This window comes from Falco biarmicus, chromosome 4 (assembly GCF_023638135.1).
Source record: "Falco biarmicus isolate bFalBia1 chromosome 4, bFalBia1.pri, whole genome shotgun sequence".
Classification (NCBI taxonomy): domain Eukaryota; kingdom Metazoa; phylum Chordata; class Aves; order Falconiformes; family Falconidae; genus Falco; species Falco biarmicus.
In genome coordinates this window covers 74458620-74478917 of record NC_079291.1, presented here as the reverse complement: position 1 = coordinate 74478917, position 20298 = coordinate 74458620, and the positions used below count along the sequence as shown (strand labels likewise).

The 20298-nt window shown below is 46.8% G+C and overlaps 2 protein-coding genes across 2 annotated transcripts in view; one reads left to right on the top strand and one right to left on the bottom strand.

The window, feature by feature from the left end:
- Positions 1-8838: 8838 nt before the first annotated feature.
- Positions 8839-11600, bottom strand: LOC130147414 (WW domain-binding protein 11-like). The gene is made up of 3 exons (XM_056334463.1): positions 10943-11600; positions 10740-10836; positions 8839-9295 (listed from the first exon to the last, which is right to left on the bottom strand). The coding sequence occupies exons 1-3, from the start codon at positions 11488-11490 to the stop codon at positions 8936-8938; spliced, it is 1005 nt and encodes a 334-aa protein (XP_056190438.1). The 5' UTR covers positions 11491-11600; the 3' UTR covers positions 8839-8935.
- Positions 11601-12328: 728 nt separating this feature from the next.
- The window catches only part of ADCY9 (adenylate cyclase 9), a 99569-nt gene continuing 91599 nt past the window's right edge, over positions 12329-20298 (top strand). Inside the window, exon 1 of the mRNA XM_056335086.1 lies at positions 12329-14255. Within this exon, the coding sequence (XP_056191061.1) occupies positions 12557-14255 (1699 nt within the window). The 5' untranslated portion in view covers positions 12329-12556. The remainder of the gene's footprint in view (positions 14256-20298) is intronic.

The following is a 20298-nucleotide window of genomic DNA, read 5'->3' as shown; positions in this document are numbered from 1 at the left end:
GTGCGGCAGAGCCGCGCTGTGCTGACACGCGTGACCATGGGACAGAGCAGGACGGGCAGGGGGTACATGGCACCCCAGGACAGGGTTTTCCCATGGTGTTGTCTGCCTGGTTTATTCCGGCTGCGGTTCTCCCCTGGCAAAGGACGAGGCAGGATGCTGCAGGGTGGGATGTCAGGCTGGTGGTGGTGAGTCAAGCCTTCGCCAGGGGACACTGAGAGGAGGCACGTTGGCGGGGGGGGGGGGGGAAGGGGGACCCTCCTCTGCCTCTCCCCAGTGACTGGCAGGGCTGCAACATGGCCAGGAGCTGCGGTTAAAATCTAGGGAATGCCAGGAGAGACCGGTGGGAGTGGCAGCAACATAAAGCCACTATGCCATGCCACGGTAAATTAGTGACAGTGTGGCTGGTGTCCCCATCCCTTCCACAGCAGGTCCTCACACCCCTGGCGTTGGCTGGGGAAAGGCAAAGAAAACAAGGTAAGACTTAGGGCAAGGGAGGTGGAGGTAAAAATCCTGTGGCAAGTACGATACTGGCACCAGGAATACTACATTGAAAATTTTGTGTGTGATAAAGATCCCATGAAAAGTGTCCTGAGAACTGAAGCTGGCTTTTCAGCACCACGAAGGATGCTGGCAGAGTCGCACAGGGTCAGTCGGGGGGGTGAAGACGGATGGGGAGGGACGGAGGGGCACCAGATGTGCCAGAATTCAGGTAGATCTGGGACTCCAGCAGCCCCTGAGCCTGGCTGGCTGCGGACACAGCAGGTGGTGATGGCTGAGCAATGGGTCTGGGACACAATGCAGAGGATTGCAGGAACGCCCCGACTTCACTCAGTGCTGGATGGCAAAAAGCGACGGCAACGGTTCCCATGCCGCAGCGGGGCTCCAGCCATGTCCCCAGGCTCTGCCGACGCAGCAGAGAAGGGAAAGGTTCTGCCGGGACCACAGCGCTGACGAATGAGGGTTTTTGCCCCCCCCCACTGCTTGCAAACATCGTCATCTTGTATATAAACACAAAATGCCAAAATGTGAGTCAGCTTAATGGCAGTTTGGCTTCTGCAGAGAAACAAGCCGATAAACGGCAGAACTACAGTTTGCAGAGGTGATTTATTCCTGTTCAGGGGTTTCAACAAGTTCCTTCATGGCAGGCAGAATATACTCCCATGTTATAAAAAGAAAAAATATTAAAAAAAATTATAAATACTATCACCATAATTATAAATATTTCAATTAGTTGCTTGCCATCAATGAGGGGAAACCTTTCAGTCGCAGCTAGTGGCCAAACGTACTTTTTTAAGCTTTGATATACATCAGAGAGTGGAAAGAAATGCAGACAATATCTTCCTGTAAGCAGTAGATTCAAACTGTATCAAGGTGGAGTTTTTTTTAATAGCTGCTAAATAAGTTCCGTGGCCCAGTGCTGTGATCCAGCACAACAAAAGATCCTATTCACACGAGGCAGCAGATCTGAGACCGCCTCAGGAATCTTAATTCCTGAATTTCTCAGCCTTTTTGTTTTTCCTGACATAAAGAATCTCAGTGAGCCAGTTATAGAGATCTTGCATAACGTCATTATTTTGGGAACAAATGCTATAGTTTAAACTCCGTTCCGTAAACACTCCGGCACTTCTGTGTACAGGTGTGAATAACCCCAGGCAGGTCAGCAAAACTATCAGGATATATGAAGTTAAGCATGTATGAAAAGTGTCTCCAGGACTGAGGCCAGTGATTGCAAAACAGTTTAAACTATAATCCTCCATTTTCATTAGTTTCTTGAAAAACTTCTGCTGTGGGCTTGCAAACCTTCCGGTTTTGTTGAGCCAAAGGTGATTTTTCTCCCCAGGCAGTCCGAGCAAAAACCTTCCCACTGCTTTTCAGTTGTTGGGCTTCAAAAATCACATTTCCCAGCAAGGACATTCTGCCCTTTTAATTTAGAGCTCACCATTGGCGTCTACTGTGTAAATAAAGCTAATTAAAAACAGTTATTATTTGCTATACATAAAAACTCCTCCAACACCACAGTACAGTAGATTTAGCTGTTTTTGCTAAATAAAGCTTCGAGCTCTCCCTACACTGCAGAAACACTAAATACATTTACAGCCTGCTAAGAGGTTTCTTCAGCCCTGCTTGTATCTCCTCACTTTCTGGAAGATTTCAGGCTTTAAGATAGGGAAATCTTTCGGACCACAGCGTTTGCCAGCTCTTTGCCTTGAGATGCTGCGCAGCAGGAGATGCATGGGCAGCCTGGCCAGCCCAGAACATCCCAGCTGTCAGCCCCGCGCCACTGCAGCACCAGTACACACTGGGAGCATCCTTGATTCCTATAATACAGGGTGTTCATTTTTCAGCCTAACATACAACTTAAAAGACCTCCGCCTAAAAACTCTACATGTTTATCCTCTCCTAGGATGCTGAGCAGCTAGGAGTGGTGGGCTCTGGGCAGAGACCACCTGAAGCTCTGTTCTGTAACAGGGAAAGATGTCCACCCACTAAATCGTCGCTGCTACGCATTGACTTGCTGGGAACAAATCAAGGCAGCAACTCCATCCATGTTTCCGTGGTTAGCGAAGCACACTGCTCATCTAGGGGAAGACGGGCACCTTTGCAGTCTGGCTGAGGTTAGGAAGATGATAATCTCTCCAAGAGCCCTGCCCAAATTTCTGGATTGTAAGAAGTTTGGGGCTGTAGCAAAGTGACAAACTCGGTGCCTCCTGGTCTAAGCAGCGTGGCTGTGAAGGTAAGACAGGGCAGAATGAAAAATCTGGTTAAAAATCAACACACCTCTATTCAAGACAAACTGCCTCTAAAGGAACACAGCATGTGCCTTGACTTTGAACCAAACACAGCGAGAAAAGGAAGCAAGAGATCCAGATTAAGTGCAAATCCTTCACTGAGAGCTTAAATGGTCCAGATAAAAAATAAAGCATGGCTGTCATTATTTGTGTTACAATAAAATGGGATTTAATAGATATGTGTTATGACCATGAAAGGGCAATAGAATATTTTCCCTGCTCTCCATGGAGCCAAAACCAAGGAAAGAACTGATTTGAGGATGGTAAAAGAGAAGAAATGAGCAGACAGGAAAAAACCACTTAGCGCAATAAATCTGCTTCTCAGCCCCCGCTTTCCTGGTTTACGGCCAGAGCCTCTTCTCTCTCTACGGCCGCACGTCTTTGCCTCCCAAAAGCACCTCAGTGATTTGCAGGAGGGTGTAGCATCCTCCAGCGGCCCTGGCAGAGCAGCAGGCAGCCTGGCTGTGAGCAACAGAGCCCTCGAGGAGGTGCGAGCGCAGACACTGGCAGCTGGCACCGCATGTTTGCACACACCAGTGCAATGCACACCTCCGCCGCCTTGCTGCACACCCCCTCGTTACGGGGCGGAGGGGGGCTTGTTCTTGCCATCTTGCAGAAACATCAGCTGAAGATGGTGGAATATTTTTTTTTAAAAGTATTTTCAGCCATGCTTCAGCTCTGTAGCTTGTTCAGGAGCAGGTTCTCCAGGAAGTTTAATATTAATAACTGAGATGTTTTGACTAGACACATAAGATGCACAATCTGCTTGTTTGTTTGCACTGAAGAAATACTGACAGGCAATTTCAGCTCCTTCTTTTGTTTTCTCAGTGTTCTAGGAAATAATTTACCAAACTAACAGACAATATGTGGGACAGTTTCAGGCATGCAGCGACAAGATGGGGTCACACATAGCAGCACAGCAGCCAAGTCAGTCTGCACCAAATTTCCTTTTTGAGATCTCCTTCCATACGTGTCATCTGTCTAAATCTTCTGAGACATAACCTCTGAGCAGATCTCGCAGGTAAATATCATGTGGAGCCTCTGAAAGTTGCAAAAGAAACCTTTGGTGGGAAATTACAGAAAAGCCCATGACAGGTGATTTTTTGCCTGTCATTCAGGGTTTAGGACGTGCTGTGAAGCACCAAGGTTATTTGATTTTTGCTTATCAGGTGTGACTGTCAGCACCCCCATCACCCAGTTCAAGCAGATTCCCGGTTTATAAAAGGATTAGAGCCCCATTCATGAATCTCGATTGCATCTAGCCAGTAATTGCTGGACCATATAAATTCTCCCTCCGTGACGTTTCATTGCATTCTATATGCCACTTTATTTTGCCCCCCAGCTCCTCTTTTGAACAAATATTTGCTGTGTTTTCAATAGCTCAGAACCAAGTGACTTTGTGTTTTATTTCCATAATATACCGCAGTTGTCAGGGCAGCAACACAGGTAAAAACGACTAGGAGCTGCAATAACCATCTCTGCGTTAGTGTGTTCGGCACCATTTGCTTCCTGCCTTGTTCCCTGGAAACGGAACGATGGCAGAAACACGCATTCACCCTCAGTTTTACGCAGGATTGTTTGGAAGGTGTTCACTGCTCTTTTTGCACTCGCGGTCCATCAATAGCCCTGCAAATGTCCCGAATACTCAGAGAGCATCAAGCACTCCATGGATATTGAGAGTGTCAAAATGCAAAAATCTTCTCGTATTTTTTAAGTGCTTGATTTGGAAGCCTCAACAATAACATTTTACACAGTCTTTGTGCAGTGTAAATAAAATCTTTAAGTCATAAAGTGTGAAGTGCAGCAGTGATTTGTTTAGAATTAAATCAGTTTTTAATCAATACAAACATTAAATATATCGTATAGCAGTAGAATCAGTGGACTGCATTGGGCTGCCCCAATTTCAGTCACCACACTAACAATAACAGGGGTCAAACTGCCCTGTATAATTTTCTTTTGTTTCATCAAAGTCTTAATCCTAACAGCATGGCAAAAAACTGAAATAATGACTGGTTCTTGTGTTTGCAGACTGAAGTGTATTTTTTCTGATCTTGTAGAACACAACTGCATAGAAACCCTCAACACAAACTAAAAATTGATGTAATACTTTCTCAACATCTTCCATTTCACACTTGTCACATCACTGCTAAATTGCTCGGATATATCTGCTCCAGTTGGACTAGTGGGGGTCAGCTACATTCCTAGGCGCATCAAGTCGCAACCACTTCACCTGTGTGAAGTGTATCTCGGTACAGCTGAGAAGAATGTTCTCTGCTACCCTTTCCAGGGGTACCAAAGATCACCCTAGGAGGAAACTTGCCTGCCAGGTTACATGAATAGTTTAGACTAGTTTAGTTCTGAATAGTTAGACTAGTTGAGAATAATTTAGTTCTGAACATGCTTTTGTTGCTCCCGTAAAAGAGAACTGCCCCATCCATCAGGATCTTCCCACAGAAACTGCTACGAAGACATGTTGTCTAAGAAAAGGTTTTATCTTCTGTTTCTCTACGGTGTTGGCTTCATAAACTGTATTTTGCAAGATCACATAAGCTGTGATGTTATACAGGTAAAGGAGCACATACAAGATCTTCACAACTAGAGGGGAGCCGGTTGCAGGGGGGCACAGGAGAACAGCACTCAGGCATCCAGCCCTTCTTTTGGAGGAGATGGAGGAAAAGTTTCCAGAGAAAAGAAAATACATCTGGACTTTCCCCAAGGCAAAGGTGTTTGTTTTTTGGTTTTTTTTTTTTTTCCTCAGCCCAGTAATGGTTGTGTATCTCATCTGTTCAGGGTTCAAAAGGGGTTACTGGATTCTTGTTTGCCTGCTCTTTATGGTAAAGAAAGGCAGTTCAGAAGATTGTTTTGCTTGGAGCAGGAGGAGAGCGAGACCAGCCTGCAGCACACCTGAAGGGAAACCCAGGAGCGCTCACAGGAAAGTGGCACACAGCAAGCGTCTGCTTGACAGCCCTCAGAAACTTTCTTTTTAGTGGGTGTCTGTAGAGGAATGAAGCTGGGTTAATTAACATTGATAACATACAGCTGTGGGCTGGCTTGGGGCGGTGGGTTGGCTGGTGTGGATAAGGTGCAGCTGTGGCTGGTTCCTGCTAAGTAGTTAAATAGCTGTAAGGGGTAGGGGATAGGAACAGTGACTGGAGAGAGACTTGGAAGAAGCAGAGGGAGGTGAGAGTGCCCTGGAGGTAGAAGAGACAAGGAGAAGGATGCAGCAGAGGCAAGAAGCAGCGTGGCCTGGCCTGAAGAATACGAAGAAACAGCACAAACAGTAGATGAACTGTTGAAACCCTGTGGGGGATTGTTGGCTGTGCCGGGGCAAGGTGCAGAAACTACTTACTGAAGTTAACCTGCTACGGGGTGGTAAAAGCCTTGTGGCAGCTGGCTAGTTTTGGCAGTACTGCGACAGGCATCCTTTTGTAGGATGCTAAAAATTACTGATGCTACATCTGCAAGATCATAAGCTAACAATGTGAGAAGGGGAGATCCAGTGAATTAACGCTATGGTTATTTTTCTACTTGTTGGTCTGAGTTGGAGCCACAGAAACCCCTTAATTTATATCACATAGGGACTATCTTTACATGCCTTTTCACTGCCTTCCACCTACTCGCAGAAGTCCTGCTGGTGACTTTACAATGTCACTTCCTTCTGTTTGACTGCAACTGTTGGTCACTTTCACTGGTTTTGGCTATTTTATGCTGTGCTATAAAGCAGAGTTACGGCACAGGAGAGAGAACGACTTGACTCTACTTTGTGAATCCTGGATGAGCATTGCTGTAGCTCCAACCGGTGTTCTACAGCTTCTACCTCATCTTCTTGCTGTCATTCCTTAATGGCTCAAAACTTTGCTGTACTCTGGCTGTAGTCTGTCCCTTGTCTCCCTAACCTGGACATCCTGAGAAGCTGTGAGTAGATGGAGTGGGAACTAGATGCTGGGCTGGTCTAGGTGACATCAGTGACTGCCGCTTGCACGGTCCTTCTCCTGCTGCTGATTTCTTGGTGCTTCCGCACCCAGACAGTCCCATTCATAGCAATCTTACCACTCCTATTTCAAATAAGAAAATACCTTTTCCCCCCCTTTTTAATTTATTTTTTTAAAGAAGCGGAGTGTCACTTGGGTTCCTCCACCGAGTGTTTGTAGTTACAAAAGCATGTTAGATGTGGCTGTATTTGCAGATAACAGTGGTACTTCATCTCTTTGGAAATGGAGCAAGTTTCTATTTTGGGCTTTTCTGACTCAAGGGTGAGGTACCCAAGTCGATTCAGCAGCTTGGCAAGCCAGGAGAACTTCTGGTTATGAATGGAATGAGCAATAAATTTTAAGTTTGTCTTCATCTTACAGAAATGTATATTTGACTGAAGCCACCTCCTGGTGGCAGACGTTTTGGCAAAGAAGCAGTATAATCTGCATGGCTTTCAGTGTAGAAGGCTACACAAATGAGGGAACCATAAAGCCTGCAAGTAAAATCCTGGTCCTATGGGAGCTGGTGATTCCCACTCAGCTGGACCAGGTTTTATCTTCCCTCTTGAGGTCCAAGTCACATAAAAAGGTCTTCTACTGCTTACTCACTTATTTTATCTGTGCATCTCCTCTGGGATATGAAATCATGTCAGTAACGCTAACATCCCAAACTGCAGTTTCAGAAGGATGAAAATACAGAATGCAAAACTAAGCTGGCTACCCCATGGAAGTGAGGAGAACACACCACTCACCCAGCTTCTGTAGCTTCATGAGGAAAAGATGTCAAAAGGTAACTCTTGTGCCCCTTTATGGAAAAGGGAAATAAACATCGTGATACTTCTCTAATTTTAAAAATCATGGAGTAACAATCCTCCAAAATATTTTCTAATGTTTGCCTGTTAGTCTGTGAACAGCAGTCAGAAAATTTGTATTTTTTTTAAACCCATAACATGAATTTTTTTACCTAGAGATAACCAGGATTCAAAACAAAAACTCACAATGAATGCTGCACACGCCAGAAGGATGCAGATGCAGAAGTCTGTCAGAAGGTGGGATCCTGCTATTCGTTAAGGTAACAACATAGGGAACGGGGCATCTGGGGTGTCTCCCTTGAGTCTTTCTGTCTGTGGATGGACCAAACGGGTTTTAACACCTTTTCCTCCCATGTTTATGCAGTTTCCAGAGGCAGGCAGGATCAGTAGTCTCCACCCATGGCATCCATGATGCCTTTTCTTTCAGGCTGTTAAGTTTGCCTTTGACAGCATACAATAAAAGCCACAAACTTCTAAATGGCATTCCTCCTCCCCAGCTACACCAACTATACTGGCATTAATATACACTGTTGTTCCAGCCAGCAGTTCCCATGTCATATTCTTCTGCCTCGTGAAGGCGGTTTGTGAAGTCTAAAAAAGCATCATGTGGGTTGTCACATTTCAGAACCCCCCTAAATAGTTTCGCACAGCTCCATCAGATAAGCAGTGAAGTACAATATTATGAACATCAAACAAAAGCCAATCATTAGAGCTGACAAAGCTGTGCCTCTGAGAAGGGAAGTAAATTCAGTTCTATAGACTAAATATGTATATTTAGTGGCATGAAGTTAAAAGAAATGCGCAAGTAGGATATGCGTTTGCCCAGCTATTGCTCTGTAAAATATTTCCTCTAACTCTGGTCTCTGAGAAACAAAACCACTCACAATATTTTGGAAAATAACCAGAGTGCTCTGCAGGACAACAGCACAACCCAGAACTACCAGACACTCAAAATGAACCTGGGACTCAACATCAATACCATGTGGTAGCTGCCAGCTCTTCTGAGATGCGCTAACCATAGTTGCTAAGAAAGTGACCAAGAGGAAGCATCTTCCTTAACAGATGCTACAAACATTACCCCCTCAGATGCTGCCACAGAGGGACATGCTGACTGCATTATATTCCATGGGGTTACACTCCTCCTGGACAAAAACAAACCAGAAGGCAGGGGGGAAGTAATGGATACAAGTTCAAACCACTTCTCACCCTCCGAGACAAATATTAGTCAGACTTGAAATAAATAGAAGCATCACCGGTGTTTCTTGATTACTGCTTACATGTATTTAATCTGCTGCTTTAATTCAATGGAGAAAAATCTTCACAATACAAACAAAGTGAAAGAATAGTGCCAGTGACATAACGCTCAGTTTAAAAAATTCAGTCTTTTGGGAGGTAGCATTAGGTCTTTCCCAGCCAGTACAGAGCTAACACAAGATAACTGTTCTCCCTGCTGCATACACAGCATACATTTCCACAGAACATGATAGAGGAAGCTGGGGAACAGCTGGGCTGGTGAATGTTGGGTGACATTATCACCCAAAAGATCAAGAGGAGGAGTGGGGTGGAAGTCTATGGGTAACAAACCTAGTGGGAGCTTCCTTGGAAGAGCAAGGATTCTGAACAATCTCAAAATCACAATCTGAAGCTTACCAAAGGAGGGGTTTGACAAGTCGGATGTCTTCTTCAGTCCCATTCCACTGTCCTTCGAACCAGTAAATGAAAGCTGGGAAAGAGGAGACTACTTCATTAGCAGAGATCAAAAGCTGTGTCTGACCAGTAGCCAGACAAAATTTGGGATCATGTGGGTCACTCAGTCAAAGCTTGTGATGCAGCCAGTATCTTTGATGTGATTCTGTTGCTTCTAAGAACACACAAAGTCCTGCTTTATTGAGCACAGGGGGAACAAGGCACACTTCTCTCACTTCTCAGCCTGAGCTTTGCTTCTGCGGGTCCTCTGCCTCCCGCGTTCATGTATCTCTGTGCCCGAAGCGTCGGTATCTTCCATGTGCAAACAGGGGAGATGCACACGAGTGGGCTCTCTCCTCTGACTGTGTGTGCACACTTGTGCACGTGAACTCTTTCTGTGCAGCACCCGCACACCTGAGCTGCCACCTCCTTGCACGCTTCCGTACAACTGTACACACCGCTGCCTAACAGTTTTAATTTGAACGAAGGTACAATCCCACATCTTTATTTTAGGTGAAAATTGAATTAAAGACTATCCAAGCAAGTTTCAGTAATAAACACCAATTTGAAGGCCCTCAACTTTTACTACACTCTAGGCAAACAATGATTTATTTATTTACTGCCCATGCACTCTTAATCACTCTGGACCAAAGGAACTGAATGAAATCATGACTTTGTTCATACTAGAGGGAAAACTCACATCTTCAACTGGAGGAAAATGTACTCTGGTGTTCTTTTCAATGACATCCTGATTTACTTAGAAATAATAAGGGCTTAAATTATTTCCTGTTTACCCTCCTCCCTGCCCCCATTTTAGCTCTTTGTAGTTTCTACAGTTTTTGGAAGGGTGTTAAGGAAATGCAGCTGACCCAGAGTGGCTGTGGAGTAAGGCTGTCATAAGCAATAATAATAATTTAGTGCTATCATAAAGCAAGGCTAAAAAAATTGATGCTGGAATTTCAGTACCTCTTCTGTTCAAATCACCCAACCTCTACAACAAGATAAATCTTACAGGTTTACATAAAAAAAGTTAAAAACACAGGTAGTTTCACCTTAAATTCTTTGCCATAGACATAAACTTTTATCCTCTTTCCACCAAGTTTCTACAGTGTCTTTGAGTCCTTGGAAGTTGTCACATTTAATCCTCCAAATTAAATAAATCCGTCATCCTTTATGAAGTAAAAACGTAACGTAAAGTGCACTTAAGATAATCAATAAAAAGGTCGCAAAGATGTCTTAGTAAATGTATCAATTAATAGGCAAGCCTGGGAGGCCATCCATACCTTCTGCCCCGTCAGCTCAGGGATTTCCTCCTCCCTAACGATCCCTATGGAAAAGCGGCATGGCGAGCAGCGTTCCCGATGAAATATTGATCAGATGAGTCAGTAGTTGCAATTTAAGAGACTGGTACGTCACAGCACAACCAAAACAATTATTGCTAAAAGACTTTTTTTATTACAGATTATTTTGGTATCAAATACCTCAGGAAATGCAAATTTCTTCTTAGTCGTCTTCTTCATCATAACAATGATAATAAAAACCAACACATTTTTCGGCATGGTTACAGAGCAGTGATACCTTTACAAAAGAAATGGAAAAAATTACAGGTTTCAGTTCCAGTAACCGTGTGGCCACGTATTTTCTAGTACTATTTAAGAAAAAAAAGAAAAAAGGTGTATTTTACCGAACGCTGCCGTCTTCAGCGGAGGGGCTCGCTGCTGCGGAGCGCTGCTGCAGGCGGGGGGGCGGCACCCGGGGGGGTCCCGGGCGGCCCGGCCGTGCCCACGCCTCAGGGTCCGGGGGGATGGGGGGCAGCACCCTGAGCCCGGGGGAGGGACGGAGGGCGGGAAGAGGCTGAGGCGACCGCGGAGGGACCCTGCGAGGGAGGGAGATACGGGCCGCCTGGGAGGAAGAGATAATAACGTTGAGGGAGGCGGCAGGCGGGATCGCGTCAGTTATAAACAAGCGAGAAAAAAAACAGGGGGGAAGAGGAGGAAAAAGCAGCCCGCGAGTGTCCGGCGGGATGCGGAACGGCTGAATTGTTTGCTGGAGTGCATGTTGTTTGCGCATGGCAAATGTCAGCCGTGCCAGCGGCGGCTCCCCGGCCCCCCCGGGAACAACCAGGGCCCTCAGGGCGGCAGCGGGACCCGCCGGCGGACCGGGGGGGGCAGCGCCCGGGAGAAGCCGCGGGGCGGGGGGCCACTCTGAGGGACCCGCCCGGCTGCGGGTCATCCCGCGCCGTCCCGTCCCTGTCAGCCCTTCCCCGGCCGCTGCCTCACGGAGGGACAGACCCCCTGCCGCCGCTGAGGGGACGGGGCCGCGAGTGCCCGCGGGGCCGCCCCCTCCCCGCGCCCCTCAGGCCGGGAAGAGGGGGGGCGGGAACGGGGCGGGGGGGACTGCGCGCTCCCGCCGCGGCGCCGCGCCCCATTGGCCAGCGGGAGCGCGCACCCGCAGCCCCCCCCCTTCCCCGTCCCAAATCCCCCCGTGAGGAAGATGGTGGCGGCGGCCTGAGCGCGCCCCCGCCGCGTCGCTCCCCTCCCCTCGCACGGCGGCGCGCAGGCGGGCGGGCCGGCCCCCGCCAGGGCACGGAGCTCCCCGCGGCGGCGCGGCACCACCCCACCGGGAGGGTGACGGGACCAGCGCCGCCGGGCCCCGCGGCGGGCGAGGAGACGGGGGCGGCCGAGCCCCGCGCCGCGGCTGAGGAACGCCGCGGGGGCACTCGCTCTCTCGCCCGGGCGCTGCCCGCGGCGCCGGCAGGGCGCGGGCGGCCGCGGGCCCAAGGCCCCGTTGGCGGGGAGCGGCGGGGAGGGCCGCGCAGGCCGGCGGGGGGCGGCCGCCGGTGCCGTCCCGGCTGGGCGGGCGAGGGAGGCGGGCGGGCGGCTGGAGCCGGCCCCTTGGCGGCGGCCGCGAGGGGAGCGCTGCCCGGCGGGCGCGGGGAGGAAGCCGCGGCCAGCTGCAGGCGACATGGAGGAGCGGTCCCCTCCCGGCGGGGGCCCGGCGTCCCCTCCGCGGGGCTGAGCCTCGGCGGGGCTGCGGGAGCGGGGCCGGCGGCGGGCGGCAGCCCCGGCCCTGCCCGGCCGGCGGAGGCGGGCGAGGCGGGGGGAATATGCGGGGCTGCCCGCGTCCCAGCGCCCTGTGTGCCCAGCCCGGCGAGCGGCGCAGCGCCGCGGCGCTGCCCGGCCGCCCCCCCGCGCCGGCGGCGGGAGGAGACTAGAGGCGCCGCTGCCAGGAGCCCCGGTGCCTTTCCCGGCCCGAGAGACCCAACTCCTGAGCGGGCTCTTCGGGAGGAATTGACAACATGGCTTCCCCACCGCACCAGCAGCTGCTGCATCACCACAGCACCGAGGTGAGCTGCGACTCCAGCGGGGACAGCAACAGCGTGACGGTGAAAATCAACCCCAAGCAGCACCAGGGCTGCTCCTCCGCCAAGCACTGCAAGTACAGCATCTCCTCCAGCTGCAGCTCGGGGGAGTCGGGGGGCACCCGCCGAGCCGGCGGCGGTGGCCCCGGCGGCCCCGGCCTCCGCCGGCAGAAGAAGCTGCCACAGCTCTTCGAGAGGGCCTCTTCCAAGTGGTGGAACCCCAAGTTCGACTCTAATAACCTGGAGGAGGCTTGCATGGAGAGATGCTTCCCGCAGACCCAGCGCAGGTTTCGCTATGCCCTCTTCTACATCGGCGTGGCCTGCCTTCTCTGGGGCATCTACTTCGGCATACACATGAGAGAGAAACAGATTGTTTTCATGGTGCCGGCTTTGTGCTTCCTCTTGGTATGTGTAGCTTTTTTTGTGTTCACTTTCACCAAGACTTATGCCCGCCATTACGTATGGACTTCGCTGATACTCACCCTCCTGGTCTTTGCTTTGACTCTGGCTCCGCAGTTCCAGGCTCTGAAACCTATCTCAGGAAGTGGTGACATGTCCAATCGGACTCCCCTGGCAGATCCCACAGACACTTGTCTTTCTCAAGTAGGCAGTTTTTCTATGTGTATTGAAGTGCTCTTGTTGCTTTACACGGTGATGCACTTACCCTTGTATTTAAGCTTGTTCCTGGGACTGTCGTACTCAGTCCTCTTCGAGACCTTTGGTTATCACTTCCGCGACGAGAACTGTTTTACACCTCTAGGAGCTGGTGCGGTTTACTGGGAGCTGTTGAGCAAAGCCTTCCTGCACATCTGCATCCACGCCATCGGTATTCATTTATTTATCATGTCCGAAGTCAGATCGAGAAGCACATTCCTGAAAGTGGGGCAGTCCATCATGCATGGAAAGGACTTAGAAGTGGAAAAAGCCCTGAAAGAGAGGATGATTCATTCTGTTATGCCAAGAATAATAGCCGATGACTTAATGAAGCAGGGGGATGATGAAAGTGAAAACTCCATCAAACGTCATTCCACCTCAAGCCCCAAAAACAGGAAGAAGAAACCCTCCATACAGAAAACCCCCATAATATTCCGTCCTTTTAAAATGCAGCAGATAGAGCAAGTGAGCATTTTGTTTGCAGACATTGTGGGCTTCACGAAAATGAGTGCCAATAAATCTGCCCATGCTCTGGTGGGACTCCTGAACGACCTCTTTGGACGTTTTGACCGTCTGTGCGAGGACACTAAATGTGAGAAGATAAGCACTTTGGGAGACTGCTACTACTGCGTAGCTGGCTGCCCAGAGCCCCGGGCAGATCATGCTTACTGCTGCATTGAGATGGGCTTGGGTATGATTAAAGCCATTGAGCAGTTTTGTCAAGAGAAAAAAGAAATGGTAAACATGAGAGTTGGTGTTCATACGGGGACAGTCCTCTGTGGCATTTTGGGCATGAGAAGATTCAAGTTTGATGTGTGGTCCAATGATGTCAATTTGGCCAATCTGATGGAGCAGCTCGGGGTAGCTGGAAAAGTCCATATTTCGGAAGCTACTGCGAAATACTTGGATGATCGTTATGAAATGGAGGATGGAAAGGTGATTGAGCGAGTTGGTCAGAGTGTGGTAGCCGACCAGTTAAAAGGTATGTGCTTCTATATTGTGCTCTGTCTTTTTTTTTTTTCTTTTTTTTTTTTTTTTCCCTCCCTCTCTCGTATGAGGGAATGTATTTTCCCTAGTGCATATTCTGTGCTTGCTGACTTGCAAATTGAACACGTTCTACATTTTAACTCCACGTGCTGGTGATTACAAACACCATGGGGATTACGGAATAAAAGATGCCAAGGAGATAAGCATGAAAGATCTCCTGGGGTACTCCAAATGTGCATAGGCTTCAAAACGCCTTAGCGCTTCTTGTGAGAGTATCACATTGTAGGGAGGAGAAGGTTAGTGTGTTTGCTGTCTGCAAGAGGTTTTTGTTTTACTGTTGTGTGTCATCCTTTAATTCAGTAAGTAAACTTGTTAATTGACTTCATGTGCCATACATAGAGCATATGTGTTTTGCAAAATTATGTATATCTGTGAAAAGTTTTTTTTGGCATTGGGAGAGTTGGGACTGTGAAGGCATTTGGGAAAAATGACAGCTGGATTCACAGAAAGGAATGAGCACTGTAGATTTGGCAGTTTGATACAGCAAGTTGCTGTAGTTCGAAGTTAGGCTGGAAAAAGTTACTCAGGTGGTTCAGTGAGCTGGCAGATGCTCTCATTTCTGCAGCTCTAAGGATTTGGGGATAAAACTGCAGATTTGCCTTTAGGAAAAGAAAATGAGGGATTCTTCGGTTCCCCTTTATGGCTTGGCTGAGGATCCATTTTTCGTTTTTCTAGAGTATTCATTTTGAAATGAAGCCTTTGACTGCTTTCTAGCAGCACTTACAGGCGTGTGCAGGAGGCTCATACATGCTGAGGTTTAATTGTCTCTTTATTAAGAGCTGTGTCGCTTTAGTGCTGTGCCTTTGTCTCATGGAGGTATGGTTGGCTGCAGTGCTTGTAGCCCAAGGTGGGGAGCAGATGGATCAAAACGGGAGTGGAATACGTTGCAAACCCTTTTATGCTATCTGATTTTATTTGCTCTGTTTCTAAATGTACCCATTTTTATAAAGTAAGCGTGGAAAACAGTGGAAGAAACTGAAGGAGTCGTAGGACAGCGTTGTGATGGAGGAAGGAGATATTTGTTGCAACAAATACAAAACAAGGCCAGGGTGGCTGTAGAAAGGTCAGTGAGTAAGGACGGTGGGGAGAGTATTGCAAAACAGTGGTGGAAGCAGTAACGGCAGGCCGCTCGCCTGTGGCAGGTGCTTATTTTGATGTGACACAAATACTTATTTTTGGTGAGCTAGCTGTCTGCGTGCATATGGCAGTGGGGCTGAAATGAGAGGCTTACGGGGAGGGAGAATATCGACAGTGACATTGGTGGCTGGAAGCCATAGAACTGAAGCAGATGTGTGTCCCTGGGCTTTGGCTTTCTGTTCAGCTTCTAAAAATACAAATTGAGTTAATTTCTTTGAATACTGTTGACACTGATCTATTTCAGTGGAAGTGTGCTTTCAAGAAAAAAGGATCAGATGTAATCTCTCCATTACTCTTAAGTTGAATCTTGCCATTCTGGAGAAAAATAAATTGAATAGTTGTAGAGAAACTACCCTGCAGCATTTCTCTCTTCCACCTACCTTTACAGCCAGATGCAGTGTGAAGGCTGTATTGTAGCAACAAATTAAATTAAGTATTTTTGCTGAATTTGTAACTGTACTCTATATCATTAATTACAAAATGACATGAACTTACTTGTGGAGACTGATGTTACTGCTCTTAAATATTTTTATTTATTTATTTTTTATATTTGCTAGATCACAAGAGCACTCTCTAGCGCAATTATACCCCATGTCAGGAGTATTTTTTTCATGGTCTTTCTCAGACTTCTGTGCTGTCCTTGGTTACATCTATTGTGAGAGGGCATGGGCTGCTGTGTCTCATCAGTACGGTGGTTCAGGTTTTGCAGCTCTGAATGCCTTTCACAGGTCCTGCTTTAGCCAGGGCGCTACAGATGAACAAACTGAAATGCAGTCTAGGTAAGATGAAGTATGCTTTGAAGACTGATATTTTAATGGTCTCTTCTTACCCTGAAACCTAGCTATGAAAGCAACCGGAGTATGTGGTAAGAATTGCTTTAACAAGGAGTGTGGGTTGGGCTGGTATTTTTCCCCTTTCCCTTCTGTATTTTGTTGTGGAACTGTAATTAGCTTCCATTTCTTATCAATGTCTTACATAGTTATAGAAATAGGAGTCTGTGTGTACTTTTAAACCAAGCAGACCTCTACCACAGCTGCCTTTATCCAAAGGTCTGTGGCACACATGGTCTCTTGTCCGTCCCGTGCCCAGACCCTCAGGGAAATGTGGATGCTGCAGATGCCCGTTTTTTCCTGTATCCTCAGTACTTTGTTCCGCAGTCAGATCACTTGGCTGATAGGTAAATGGCAGCAGGGGCAAAAAAAAAAAAAAAAAAAAAAGCAATGATAAAAGCACTCTTAACAGCAGTGCCCACAGGCTGGCATCTAGAACCTGCTGCAGGGGAGGGTTTTGTTAAGTAGCAGCTCTGAGATTTAATAGAATAAACTGAGATTTCACCTCTTAATTAATTGTTCTCTGCCAAGCAACTGCTCAGTTTTGTGAACGGAGGTGCTGTTACAAAGCTTCGCTCTGCTATTTTCCCTGAGAATTTGTTGATAGTAGTGATAGAGAAGAGGAAGTTTGTTGTGGTTGTTTAATTATGTTATATGTCTCATTCTTTTCAATTATGAAAGTGCTGCAGAGATAACAGACATAAGCTTTGTTTCCCTACCAGCACTTTGCTTCTCAGCTTCCTTTCAAGCCTTGATATCTTAATGATATCCTATTTTTTATGTTGTATATCTAGTATGTTATCTCTTAATTGTCTGGGCTGCTGCAGTAGTCGTAGCAATCTTTCTGTAGGCTAAGTCAATGTGGTGAAGTAAACCATTCACAGAGCAAAACGGGAGGTGCCGAGGACTCGGTGTCCACATTACGCATGTCTTAGGACTTCTGCCGAAGACTGGTTCTGGACTGGGTCTTTCAACCAAAGTACCTCTGTGGTTGGAGCACATCAGGCATGCTCCTGGAGCGAGTCGCTTGGCTTGGTTCACCCAGAAGGAATCCAGGTACAACTCTACAGTGTGCACCAGAGCAGGGTAAGTAGGAGTGAATTGGGCAAACTGCTTCAAAACCGTGCTTACCATTCCATTTGAAATACTAGTCTAGATGTACCCTGAGTTGTCTGAGTGCTGTTCTCCTTGGTTTTTGGAATAGACGAGGCAAAACTAAGTTTTTCTTTCCCTTTGCTGTTTTGTGATTTGCTGAAAGCTTAGGATGGAAATATCTTTTCTTCCTCCTTTGTTTCCTTGGCTCCTTATTGCAAGGAGTGGGGCCCTGGTGTGTTCCCTCCTGTTTCTGACTTCTGAATTAAGTAGATGGCATCTAAAATAGATCAGCAAAGAGAGCGAGCCATTGGTGACCTTAGAGCATTTTTACCTGCTTCTGACTGCTTGCTTATGCTGTCTGTTTTCACTGCACCTGATCCCCTTGGATGTGGAGGGAACATGGCAGAGGAATGTTGCGGTGTTTTTTTTGAGGTCCACAGATAAACCCCTAGACATCAGTTCAGTTGCATCTTCGGTAATAATTTTGCCATGGAATTTGAGGCAATGCACTTTTTCTTGCTGAGCTTCCTAGCAGACTATGAGATACTTGAAGACTATGAGATACTGAGTCACATAACGCACATTAATGCATCCCTTCTGAACCCTAGAGTCAGAGATCTCTACTCAGGATATAAAAAGTTCAGCTTACGGAAATATTTTTGGGTTGTTCTGTTCTTGGTGGTTTGGATTTCTCTTTCTTGTTACCGAGGAGGTCACAATATTGCTATTTGCCAGCCAGCAACTCTTCCATAAATACCAGGGTCACCAGCACCTTTTTTTGAGTGCTCAAAATACATAAGCATGTTGGGGCAAGAATGCTTTCTCTGTGTTTATAGAGCATAGCACAGTGGAACCATGATTTCATCAGGGGCGTTTGTATGTATGCTGATACTCTAATGAGAGTCAATGTTACTGAAGTTCCTGTTAAAAGAATTCCTGAACTTTCTGCAGCAAGGCACCTCTGTGTTCAGTTTGCCTCAAGGAATGGCTTTTCTGTGGAATTTCTGTTAGAAGCCCTTGGAAGATACAGATACTCTTTTCTGTCTGACTTTTTGGTGTTTGTTTCGTTATGGAAAAAAACGTAAGCTTGTGTGGTGTGTCACCTGGCTAACCAAACCGTGTTGCTGATGGCTTCGGAGGGAGGTCAGCTTTCACAGTGCTTACTGCCCGAACATCCACCAGTTCACCTGTGGCGACTGGTGGCTGTTCCTGATAAAGCGTATCACAGATCTGCAGCTTACTGTCTTTCACTGTTCTCCAGGTTTCTTTTAATATCTGCTTTACTTGTAAACATTTTTTTAATAAAGCAAATCAGTAATAAAAGTCAGTGTTTTGCCTGATATTGAAACCTCTTCACATAATGTAAGGCAATTATTTCTCCATAAATAGCTTAGCTCTTCACATGGTGGCAACCTGCGACGCACGGGATGCTTTTCCCTTGGCAGACCATGGGATACGGCTCTGCTGGGTGACTTGGTACTCTGCTGCTGCTTCAGGTTTGGCTTACAGGGAGCACAGGGCGGGTGTTCCTGCCAGACAAAAGCCTTAGATAAGGTTATGAAGAGAAAAGTCATTGACTTTTTCTTCCCTTCCTCACCTCTGTGGCCGATCAGGGAGAGACTACAATTACACTGTGATGGTGGTGAAGGCTTCCCTGCCCGCCTCGTCTTTCTGTCTTTTCCCAGCCCTGCGCACAGAGGACCTGTAGCTGAAACGTGCTGCTGGAAGTTCATAGGTAGATGAAAGATAAGATGAAAGTTTTCCTTAACTTTTTGAGGCCAGCCTGCTGGGCATAGTGTAAATCTAGAGGGCTTGTGCTTGTGCCAGCAGGACAGCTCTGCACAGATTCAGTTTTGCTCCGTGGCTTGGCTAAGGGCAGCTTGAGTCTCTAGTGAGTGTTTTTGGGGTGAGTGCAGGAGGTTGGGGTGATTGTGTTGTGTCTTGCCAGCTGCACTACGTGTCTTCCTGCTCAGCCTCTAGTTTCATCATGTTCAATAAATGTAAATCTTTAGATACTGGCTTTTTATATTTATTGAACTCATTTGTGACAGGCATTGTAATTCTGGATTTCATGTGTTCTGATACTGATCTGGCGGTCAGGCAACATTGGATAGATGAACAAATGTCTCTTTTAAGTGGTAATGAAGTCTACATGTGTATGTATTTCCACTTTCCCACAAACCAAAATCCTAAGTGCTGACTGAGGCATAAAATTTTAGTGACTAGTCAGTTTATCAGTTTTATATAACCTGACCTATTAACTGTTGTTACTGTGGTAGTGGTTCATGATCTTATTTTCAATTGTGAGATTGAAAATAAAATACCATACACAGGTTGACTTGACTCCTGTATTTAAAAAATGAAAAGTATTCAGTGACAGGTAACAAATTAGAGGTAATTTGCATGAAGGCATATTGCCAGGAAGAAGTAAATTCTACATTAATTTAACATTTTGACGTGATCTGTAATTTTATCATGTAATAGCAAAAAGAAGAGGAGGTAATTAGTGAATGTAGTTGTTCAGACTGGTTCTTGTCTTCACATAGTGAAGTTGTGTTTCATCACTGTAAACAAAAGAAGGAAACTTGTAAGAAAACCTGGTGATTGTTCAGCTTTCCAAATATTTTACATGATGCAATGACAACTTTTTCTGAAAGTAAACCTATGTATTAGTGCATTAGTACTTGATCAGCTTTACTACCAGGCAGGTTTTGTGACCTCTTCAGGAAGGTCACAGTTTTCCAAATTTTGAGGAAGATTTGTTGACTTGCTCTTGGTTTTATTTGTGCAAGACCAAGCAGAAAAATATCTCAATTTAAAAATATTCACACTTAAGCTGTTTTTGTTATTTAAGGGAACTTGGATGTTGGCTTTTGAGGCTTTGAGTTTTGATAACATACTTAAGGGCTAATTTTA